The sequence below is a fragment of the Tupaia chinensis genome, unplaced genomic scaffold, assembly GCF_000334495.1.
Source record: "Tupaia chinensis unplaced genomic scaffold, TupChi_1.0 Scaffold000077_1, whole genome shotgun sequence".
NCBI lineage: Eukaryota > Metazoa > Chordata > Mammalia > Scandentia > Tupaiidae > Tupaia > Tupaia belangeri.
The window spans coordinates 306,929-318,373 of record NW_006159538.1 but is presented as its reverse complement, the minus strand read 5'-3'; the positions used below and the strand labels follow the sequence as shown (position 1 = coordinate 318,373).

At 41.6% G+C, this 11,445-nt stretch overlaps 1 protein-coding gene across 8 annotated transcripts in view; it reads right to left on the bottom strand.

Annotated features, from left to right (window-relative positions):
• Positions 1 to 11,445, bottom strand: part of UEVLD (UEV and lactate/malate dehyrogenase domains) — a 53,717-nt gene that overhangs the window by 4,493 nt on the left and 37,779 nt on the right. For 7 of the 8 annotated variants that reach the window (XM_006142475.3, XM_027768498.1, XM_006142476.3 and 4 more), the window contains 2 exons: positions 7,379 to 7,549; positions 651 to 711 (listed from right to left, as the gene is read on the bottom strand). In XM_006142475.3, the coding sequence (XP_006142537.1) occupies positions 651 to 711; positions 7,379 to 7,549 (232 nt within the window). Of the gene's footprint in view, positions 1 to 650; positions 712 to 7,378; positions 7,550 to 11,445 lie in introns of those variants that run through there. The other variant, XR_003548003.1, reaches the window with a different exon arrangement.

The following is an 11,445-nucleotide window of genomic DNA, read 5'->3' as shown; positions in this document are numbered from 1 at the left end:
AAAAAAAAAAAAAAAAAAAAGATGTTAGCTAGTTCACAGAGAGAAAGTATAAATGACCTAATAACATTAAAAGATGCCATTAATATTTAACTGAGTATGAATTAAAACAATAAATGTCAGTTTTGGCTATCAAAACTGGCCAAGACTGATAACTAATTTTTAAAAATTATTTTATTTAAAATTTATTTATTTTTACTTTTTATTCATTTATTCTTTTTTGAGAGAGTTTTTTTGCTATAAGGTGCATGCACTTGCCAGAAAGACAGAGAGAGACAGAAAGCAAGAATTCATCTCTTGGGGGGATGGATGACCATGCTGTAATCCCTTCTCCATTCTCCTCTCAAGATTTTGGGAAATATGCACATGTGCCCAGCATGAGTTTTAAGCTTCTGGGTCTAAGATTCAAACCTCAGTCAACTATGTGGGAGCATAGCAACGTAACCCTTACACTAGCTGCTGGTCCCAACATTAAATAATTCTTAAAAAAAAAAAAAAGTATAAAACACCGCTCTCCCTTACATTTGGATTTATCCATACTAGCTCCTTTGGTGTTGGAAGCCTGGTAAGCACAGGCTGTGTGAAGAGCTGCTGTGTAGATGTGGCATGCATGACTTCCAATTGGGTAAGTAAAAACTGATACCCAGAGTTACCTGTTGGACAGCTGCACCTGAGAGTGATGACTTGTGACTTCTTGGCTATCCCACGTGGGCACTAAAAATTGAATGAAGAATTAATTCTTTTTTTGTCAATAACTCTTAGCATTAAGATGTGGTAAATGAGCTTTTATAGTCCAGAGTACCAGTATTAATCTTTATATAAAAGTTTTTGCTCTCTAGCAACTGTTACAGAATTTTTTCACTAATGGTGCTCAATGTGCTGTACCAATTGCTGGCGTTAAGGAAGACTTTGAATTCCTGGGGCCAGCAGGTGGCGTAGTGGTTAAGGGTGCTGGACTCCCAGCACCCATGGTTGGGTGGCCAACCGTGGTTCAGTCCTGGACCTGGAGGCTTGCTTTCTCATTTTCCCTCTCTCTCTCTCTGTCCCTCTCTAGTCAAATTAAAACAAACAAAGTTAAATAAAATAATTCTTTAAAAAAAATACTTTGAATTTCTAAAAAAAACACGATCCCCAAGTCTATTGGCAGCCTTAGCTGCTCTCGCTTATCGGTGATAGTTCTACAGGCCCGTTTTACTGTAAAAGTAGAAAGCTTTCTTTTCTCAGCAGGCTGCAGATAGCAGACTCCCAAGTGCTCCAAGCACTTGGCATTGGCTCTGCTGGGAACCACATGGAGACTAATTTCTTTCACCAGGTCAGAAGTAATTTGATCACCTTCTACGGGTGGCTAGAATCTCCACAGCTCTGAGAGAGTATCTTCTACGTTACCCGTTTCTTCTCACCACATCGCTTACAGACCTAATTCAAAGTTGTACAAACAAACGAAATGCTTATACCACACTATAATATTACTGAAATTGCCAGGAACATTTATCTGGACCTCAGCTGTGTGATGACGTCCTTTGGAACAAATCTGTATTTGGCTGGGCAAATCAAAAAGCACATTTGGCTATATAAGAATATCTTACGTAGGTAGGTGGTGTGATGGTTAATGCACTAGACTCCCACATGGCTGACTGTGGTTCAAGTCCTGCACCTGGTGGCTTGAAACACTCTAGGCATATATGTGTGTGTGTGCCCAAAATCCTGAGGGGAGACTGGAGAAGGGATTGCGGTGTAGCCATCTCCCCTGGGGGGGGGTGATTTCTCGCTTTCCCTCTCACTGTCTCTCTGTGTCTCCGGCCAGCACACGTGCCCTATGGCAAAAATCTCTCTTAAAAAAAATAAAAATAAAAAAAAGAGTATCTTAATTTAAGGCCCAGCCTCAGTGGCACAGTCTGTAGCACACTAGACTGTAGTGCTAGAAGCTGCATGGCCTATTGCTGATCTGGGCCGACTGGCAATGTGTGCCTAAGATCTTGACAAGCTGGAGGTCTAGAGAAAGAGACTGTGGTGTGACCAGACCCTATTGTGGACGATTCTCTCTCTTTCCTGCAATGCACATATACATTTTCTACCAGAAATTTATCTTTTAAAGAAGAATAGTTTATGTTTAAGATACAAGTATTCTGGGAACCAGCAGTTAGCGTAATGGCTATGTCACTGGACTCCCACGTGGTCGACCGCGGTTCGTGTCCCGGACCCGGTGGCTTAAAACTCACGCCAGGCGCGTGTGCGTGCATGCCCAAGATCCCGGGAGGAGAATGGAGGAGAAGAGATTGCGGCGTGACCATCCCCCCTGGGGGGTGATTTCTCGCTTTCTGTCTCTATGTCTCTCTCTGTCTGACTGGCGAGCGCACGCGCACTACAGTGAAAATCTCTCCAAAAAAAAAAAAAAGATACAAGTATTCTAAACTATATAAGGCCATTAAGTCATGTGTCACAACAAAGAATCCAATAGAGAGTGTGAGAAAGAGATGTCTCCCCTCCTCAAACTGATTAGACGACCCCAGGATCATGGAGAGTGCAACCTTCTTTGCGAGCTGGTATTCTACATCACTGTGTTTGCTACACAGAAGATAATATGAAGCTAACCTACAGAAAAACATCCTTTCAGCAGTTAAGTTGAAAAACATAGTTTCAAAAGTTTTTATAAAAGTAAAAATAAACAAACAAACAAAAATACTGTGTGAAAAATACAAATGTAGACAGATTATGGGGATTTTGTTTTGTTTTGTTTTGTTTTGTTTTGCCACAGGGCAAGTGTACCAGACAGACAGACAATGAGAGGGAAAGTGAGAAATCACCCCCCCGGGGGGGCTAGCTGGGCTGCAATCTCCTCTCCTTCACTCTTCTGGGATTTTAGGGGTGTATACACACCCACCAGGTACAATTTTCAAGCCACCAGATTGGGGACTAGAACCGCAATCAGGCATGTGGGAGTCCAGCACCTTAACCACCACATCACCTGCTGGCCCCCAGATTATGAGATTTAAAATTTTTAGTGGGATATAGTTATGAGGATTTTTTTTTTTTTTTTGGTGATATTTTTGCTATAGGACACATGTGCTGGCAGGAGACAGAAAGTGAAAAATTACTCCTTCTTCCTGTGTGGATGGCTACACCACAATCCCTCCTCTATTTTTTTCTCAGGATTTTGGGGATGTATGCACATGTGCCCAGCATGTTTTTCAGGCCACCAGGTCCAGAACTCACATCTGCAGAGTTGGCATCCAGCACCTTAACCACCATGTCACCTCCTGACCCTGAATTATTTCTTTTTAATAACTGATGGGTTATTAATATGCTCATGGTAAATTTTTTAATAGGGGGGGATGTCTGCTGGCTGAAATACAGCATTCACAGGCCTTGGAAAGATGACTAAAAGTGGCCAGGTGGGCCAGCCCTGTGGCGCAGCAGCAATGAGCTGCCTGGGAGAAGCTGGATCCCATAGGGCCACTGCAGTTTGAATCCCCAGCCTCCCTGCCTGAAATGGGCTGGGTGCACACAAGATTCCCAAGATCCTGGAGTTCTGGAGAACTGGAGGAAAGAGACTGTGGCATGACCAGATCCTATGGATAGTGCTCCATGTGGGAGCCCAGTGCCTTAACCACCATGCCACCTGCCAGCCCTGACCCCAAAAGCTTTAATAAAAACTGCTTATGGGACAGCTCTTTTTTATTATATATAACACCGAGCCCATGCCCAAAGCAGATGCTCTAACACTCTGTTCTGAGGCTAGCCCTTGGATTCCTCAGACACCAGTTGATGGGGTTATCTGCAGTTCATATAGGATTTCAATCAGCTGAAATAGCAGCTCCAAAGCATATGTTCTGCTAAGCATCTAATTTGGTGTGGCGTGAATGAATGAGATTTCATCATAAACAAGATAGTGTCAGGATCATTCCTTCATTCCAAAACACATTTATTGAAACCACTCTAAGGTAAAGGAGCTTATTAGTACGGTGGGGTGAACAGGTAATTATAATACAGTCTAAAAATGTAAGGGACACGTTTATAACAGTGTAATGATAGTTGTAACAGATGCATGAACTTACTTAACCTGGAGAATGAAGGAAGGCTTCCTGAGAGAGGGAGCACTTAAGCCCAGTCCCTGAAGAGTCAGCTGGACTTAGCCAAATGAATGAGTGCTCAGGGGAGGGAAGCAGCAGATGCAAAGGCAAAGAGGCAGGACAGCGCACGGACCATTCAGGACACTGCAAGGCAGCAACTTGATTAGCACAGAACGCCTGGCAGATGGTAGCAGGTGAAGCTGGGGAAGGATGCAAGAAATAGACCCTGAAGGTCTGGTATACCATGTGATTCCTCCCTAGGCTATAGCGGTCATTTGTCTCTGAACTAATTCCAGAGAATAATTTTGCTTACACAACTGCTATTCTCACAGCTGCTTCCACATCTTAATATTGAGTATTTCAAAGCGTAGTCTTACATGTCCTTCTGCCAGTTTTCTGTTCATCACCATTTTGCAGATCGCTGTAATAATGGGTGCCCTTTGCTGAATGTTTACTCTGTGCTAGCTGCTGTATTAAATGCTTTAGATAAATTATCTAATAAAACAAGAAAGAGCAAGGCTTTAGAGGCAGACCAGGGTTCCTATTTCAGTTCTGCCCTTACTCAGCGAGTAACCTTGGGCAAATTATTTTACTTCTCTGGGCCTAAAGTTTCCTCATCCAGAAATTTGAAAACCCACTACCTCCTTCACAGGGAATTTGCAAAATTTAAATTGGACATTTAAAGCATTTAAGACACATAACCACTTAATAAAAACAGGGGCCAGCAGATGGCATAGCAATTATGTCACTGGACTCCCACAGGGCCCACTGCAGTTTGAGTCCTGGACCCATTGGCTTTAAAGTACATATGCATATGTGTCCAAGATCCCAGGAGCAGAGTGGAGAAGGGATTGCAGCATGGCCATCCTCCTGGGGGGTGATTTTCACTTTCCCTCTCACTGTCTCTGTCTCTCTCTCCAGTGAGCACACACACCCTAAGGCAAAAATCTCAAATAAATAAACTATATATTTGCTATAACTGTGATGTCATTTATACAAAAATATAATCATGTCCAAGCATTAAACCAGGAGAGGGAGCCTCTCATCCATTTCTGGCTTTAAGGCCAAGGTAAATATACCCACCCATGGAAAGAACTGCTTCTGAAGTGAGAGCAGAAGATAGGGTAAAAGGCAATCGATGGTACCTCTATGGTAGACAGGGGCGGACTGGGGACAAGTACCAAGCTACTTTCAGTGTTATCAGTAATGTTCTTGATTGAGAATGAATTCATTAGTGTTTGTTCTATTACTATGATTTTGGGGGATTTTTTAGAGAGATTTTTGCTATAGGGTGCGAGTACTAGCAGGAAATAGACAGAAAGCGAGAAATCACCCCCCAAGGGAGCTGGCCATGCCACAATCCCTTCTCCTCTCAGGATTTTTGGTATGCACACACATGTGCCTAGTGTTGTTTCAAGCCTCCTGGTCTGGGACTCGAACCATGGTTGGCCATGTGTGAGTCCAGCAACATAACCATTATACAATCTGCTGGCCCCCTATTACTATGTTCTAAAAGTTGGATGTATATTAAATGTATCAGATATGAGCTGGAACACTATTAAGTGACCCCCATTCGCCTGCACCTCTATCTATTTCTAGTCCCTGTCTGAGAGCTCATGACGGAATCATTCCATCCCTTCTCTGTGCCTTTATCCTACTGTTCTTGGCTCTTTCTCATTGCAAGTCAGATACTGCCATCCAGTCATGTCCCGAGTTAGACTCGAAGCTTCCTAAAGACAGAGGCAGGTTCTTCCACGACCTTATGGTTCCAGCAGAAGTCAGTGCAGTGCTTAAGGTGCTTGATAAATACTTCTGAAACTAAATCCCTACCTTTGTGATAAAGGGCCACTTAATCAAATATGAACTGGTTTTTGGTATGTTTAAAATTGTTCCTGTTTGGGCCACCAGGTGGTGTGGATATTAAGGTGCTAGACCCACATGGGAGGCATGCACATGTGTGCCCAAAATCCCAAGAGGAGACTGGAGAAGAGACTACAACATGGCCATCCTCCCGCCCACGGGGGTGGGGTGATTTCTCACTTTCTCTCTCTCCCTCTCTCTCCAAGGTGAGTGCAAGTGCCCTACAGCAAATTTTAAACAAAGGAAGTAAAGGGGCTTTCCAGGTGAGGGAACTGGATGTTCTTTGGGAATGAAGAGAGCAAGTGGTTCGTAAGAAAGGTCATGAAGGGGGCCGGCAAGTGGCGTGATGGTTAAGAGCGCTGGACTCCCACATGGCTGCCCGTGGTTCGAGTACCGGACCTGGCAACTTGCTTTCGTACTTCCTCACCTCTCTCTCTCTCTCTCACTCTATCCTTCTCTGGTCAAATTGAAATAAATAAATAAAATAAAGTTCAATAAAATAACCCTTTAAAAAGAAGAAAAGAAGGTTATGCAGATGCAGAAAGAGTGAAAATTATGTTTAAAAGGGTGAGAAACAGACAGGAGGCATGTATCTAGGGAACAGCTGAGCCTAGGAAAGGTAAGCAAGGTTGAAGGGCGAGGGAAAAAAGGAAAGAGTTCTCTATATGCTTTAGAGTTTATTTAAATATTTCTCTTTATTTTAGATTTCTGCTATAGGGCACATGTACTCACCAGAGAGAGAGACAGAAAGAGGGAAAGTGAGAAATCACCCTTGGGGGAATGGCCACAGTGCAATCCCTTCTTCTCCATTGTCCTCCTGGGATTTTGGGCATGTGTGCATACAGGCCTGGTGTGATTTTCAAGCCACCAGTCTGGATCTCAAACCAAGGTCAGCCGTGTCGTAATCCACCACCTTAACCACCACTCCTGGCCCCTAAGTATTTCTTTATGGAAAATTAAACTGTTAAATTAATCCTGGACTGGGGCCAGTAGGTGGCGTGGTGGTGAAGGCACTGGTCTCCACATGACCAGCCACAGATGGAGTCCCAGACTTGGTGAATTGCGTTCTCACTTTCCCTCCCTCCCTCTCTCTGTCTTTCTCTGGTGAACACATGCACCTCTAGCAAAATTTTAAAAAATAATAGTATTGATAAATAAAATTAAATAATTATTTTTAAAAATTAATCCAGGGCTCTGAGATTCAATAAAAGATCATAAAACCTAAGTAAGGGCTCTTCCCTAATCTGAAGCTTACAGAAAAGTAACGACAAGGAGAATGAAACAAATGAAGGATCTACTCACAAAAAGGGAAGAGGGTCTGTTACACGAAGGGCACTCGTGGAACAAAAGCTAACTAAGCTTCACGGCTGTGGCGTCCCCAGCTCTTTCCGAATGCCACGACCACTGGTGATTTAGGTTATCAATATAACAAATAAAAATGTATTTCTTACCTCTGTCTTCTCCCTGCTCACCAATAACCCATACTTTGCCTGAAGTCTGTGCCTTCAAAATGTTTGTGATGATATACTGTAACCTCTGTGAATCCAGGTTGCATCCAATTCCAATCACTTTATTTGCAGGAAATGCACTCAGCTTCCATGTCACATAGGTCATGATTTCCACTAAATATTGCATACAAGATGAAAACAGAGAGAATTCAAAAAATATACCTCTAGCTTTAAACTTACAAACAAAATACTTAATAAGTGATGTACATTCAGGCTTCAATATACTCCTCAGGCCCTAAATACACTGAAACATAGCACATTCCTAATGTATATCAAAATCACTAACCAAGTTTCAAGAAGACATTAAATATTATTTATTGGGAACCAGTGGTTAGCGTAATGGCTATGTCGCTGGACTCCCACGTAGTCCACCGCGGTTCGTGTCCCAGACCCGGTGGCTTAAAACTCACGCCGGGTGTGTGTGCGTGTGTGCCCAAGATCCCAAGAGGAGAATGGAGGAGAAGGGACTGTGGCGTGACCATCCCCACTGGGGATGGTCTCGCTTTCTGTCTCTATGTCTCTGTCTGGCGAGCGCACGAGCCCTATAGCGCAAACATCTTCCCCCCCCCAAACAATGTATTTACTTTAAGTAATAAGTACTTTATTATTAAATATAAATTATTAAAGAGCCATAGATGGCATGGTGCTGGATCCCACATGGCCAACTGTGTGCTTGAGTCCTGGATCTGGCAGCCAGAAAATCATCCTGGGTGTGTGTGCTTGCCTGCCCAAAATCTCAAGGAGGCTGGAGGAAAAGGGGCTGTGGCATAGCCATCTCCCCTTGGGGGTGATTTCTTACTTTCCCCTCTCTCTCTGCCTCTGGTGAATACACAAGCCCTATAACAAATATATAGATAGAGAGATAGATACACACATATACACATGCATACACAAATATATATGAAATAAATAATTGTTAGAGATAGAAAATAGATAATTTCCCAGAACACTGAATACTTACAAAAGAAGGATAAAGCCTGGGTACAAAAAGCCAGAATATAAGTGCCAGCAGGTGGTATAGTGGCTAAGGTGCTGGACTTACCCACATAGCTGACCACGCTGCAAGTCCTGGACCCACCAGCTTGAAAATCATGCCAGGCACATGTGCATGCATGCCCAAAATCCCAGGAGGAGAATGGAGGAGAAGGGAATGCAGCATAGCCATTTCCTCCCCTCCCCCGGTTTTTCTGTTTTGTTTTGTTTTTGGTAAAAAAAATTTCTCACTTTTCCTTTCACTATCTATCTATATGTCTCTCCAAGTGAGTGCACATGTCCTGACAGGACTGAATTGAGGTTTATGTATGACTAGTGTATTGGGCATTTGCTTTTCAACAATTTGAGTAGTTGATATGTAAATATTTTCTCAAAAATATTTAAAACCATACTGTTTTTGCTGTTACATAGAGTCACAAACAAAATTATACAAAATTATAAGAAATATTTTGAACATTATCTTTAAAATTCAGTATTTTGAAAGTTGTTTATTAACTGTTAAGAACTATGGAATATGAGCAAAAATTTTTTTGATATGTACAGTAAATTTAGGAAAATGTAAAAATTAATAAAAAAAACTAAAAAAAAGCCCAAAAGCCAGAAAATAATTATTTTTTTTCATTGGCCAAGTTCTCTTTCATGTCCATCCTAGCTTAACTTTTATCTTTAAATTAAAATGCTGACTAATACATCCCCACTGTGTAGTTCAGCATTATGAACAAAAACACAACTGCAGGGATAGCTGCACTCCAGAGTTAACTGTGGTCTATTCACATATGGAATCAACCTACGGAGTCAATGGAGGAATGATAAATAAAATGTGGTATATATAGGACCAGCAGGTGGCGTGGTAGTTAAAGGTGCTGGACTCCCAAAGGCCAACCGTGATTCGAGTCCCGGACCTGGCAGCTTGTTTTCTCACTTTCTCTCTGTCTCTTACTCTGTCCCTCTCTGGTCAAATTTATATACATAAACAAATAACATTAAATAAAATAATTCTTAAAAAAAAAAGATGTGGTATATATATCTAATGGAATACTAGTCAACCATTAGAAAGAAATTCTGGGGACCAGGAGTTAGTGTAATGGCTATGTCGCTGGACTCCCACGCAGTCTACCACGGTTTGAGTCCCGGACCCGGTGGCTTAAACTCACGCCAGGCGCGTGTGCGTGCGTGCCCAAGATCCCGAGAGGAGAATGGAGGAGAAGGGATTGCGGCATGGCCATCCCCTCTGGGGGGTGATTTCTCGCTTTCCTTCTGTCTCTGTCGGTCTGGCGAGCGCACGGGCCCTACAGGAAAAAAAAAAAAAAAAAACCTCTCAAAAAAAAAAGAAAGAAATTCTGACACTTGAGACAACATGGAGAAACCTAAAAGGTATCCTGTTAAGTGAAATAAGCCAGGCACAGAAAGAGAAAAATTAAATGTTCTCACTTATAAGTGGAAACTAAAATATTAGGTCGTCTGAAAAGTCATGAGATATTGTTCTGTACAAAGACGGGTCATGAATTTCCTGATGACTCAATAGTTAAGCTCATAGAGATAGAGAGTAGGGTAGTGGTTACTGGAGGAGGGATACTGGGGAAGGGAAGATACGGAGAGGCTGGTAATGGATTTAAAAGTACTGTCAGAGGAACAGGTGTTAGTGTCCTGCAGTGTGCTGTGTTACCTATAGTTACCAGTAGTTAATAATAACTCGTCGTGCATTTCAAAATAGCCGAAGGAAGATCTTGAATGTTCCCGACACTAAGTCATGATAAACACTTCAGATGATGGAATGCTAATCATCCCGAGTTGACCGTTACACATTGGATTCACGTACCGAGAAACCACTGCACCCCAGAAATATGTATAATCAGTATGCGCCAATAAAAATGATTTATTTATGCTCTAAAATGTCAAAATTTTGGTAACAAAAATTCTATCTTTATCAAAACAAAAACAAAAACAACTTTTTTCCCTTACATCCTAAAAGATGTCAGGAATTATAGAGACCAGTGTCCCATATGCTTGTATTAGGAATACTTTTTTTTTTTTTTTTTTAATTTTTTTAAAAATGGGCTGGGTTAGTTTTACAGGAAATTGGTAATTTAAAAAAAAATAATCAAGATGTGTAATTTTTTTTTAATTTTGTAAATATCTTTCCTACAACATTCCTGTGGTTTTTGGTATGTGAGTCCACGAAACAGACAAGATAGCTTCAGCAAACATGATTTGTAGGAGCAAATCATTCCTGTATCTTAGTTAATGATAAACAAACCAGGGTTTAACAAACAATGTAGCATCTAGTGGTATTGAAGTACCACATTTAAGTTGAATTGCTCTATATTAATTTCAGGCTTAATATCATAGAGCACGGGGCTTATGGATTGGAATTTCTCAATTTCAGCCTGTGCATGGCAAACACAGACCATATTATCCGATAGTATCAGTTATTCTGGTGGCCATGTGAAACCACATGTATTACCTCAGTCATTTCTAGTCTCTGTCAAATTGTTGGCAGACTTCATATCATATAACCTTACATGGCTGTTTTAGTACCTGCTCATGGCTGACAGTGAGGCATTGAACTGTTGAATGAACATGAGCAAGTCAAATTATGAAGAAGTCAAATTATAAAATTATGAAAAGGTATCATTTTATGTGAGGCCTTTGTAACCAGCATAAAAATAGAAAGTTGCTTTTTAGGAATTCTTTTTTTTTTTTTTTTTTAATGTAGTTCAAACAGTATCTGGTTCATTTTAGCTTCTTCATCGCCAAGCCTGAGGCAGGGACTGCTTCAGTTTCTCTGCCTTCTCTTTGTGATGACCACGGTGTAAAGGTATCTGCTGAATCAAACTTTAAACTTCACATGATCCTTATTTTTCTTGGTCTTGACAGGTTTGGCATCCTTTCCCAGGGCTCTCAGCAGAAAGTCTTTGATTTCCTCAATTTTCGGAGGTATGGCTGGGAGCACATGGGAGAGGGCGCCAACTGGCACTGCCCTAGAGATACTCTGTTTTAGGAATACTTTATTTTAT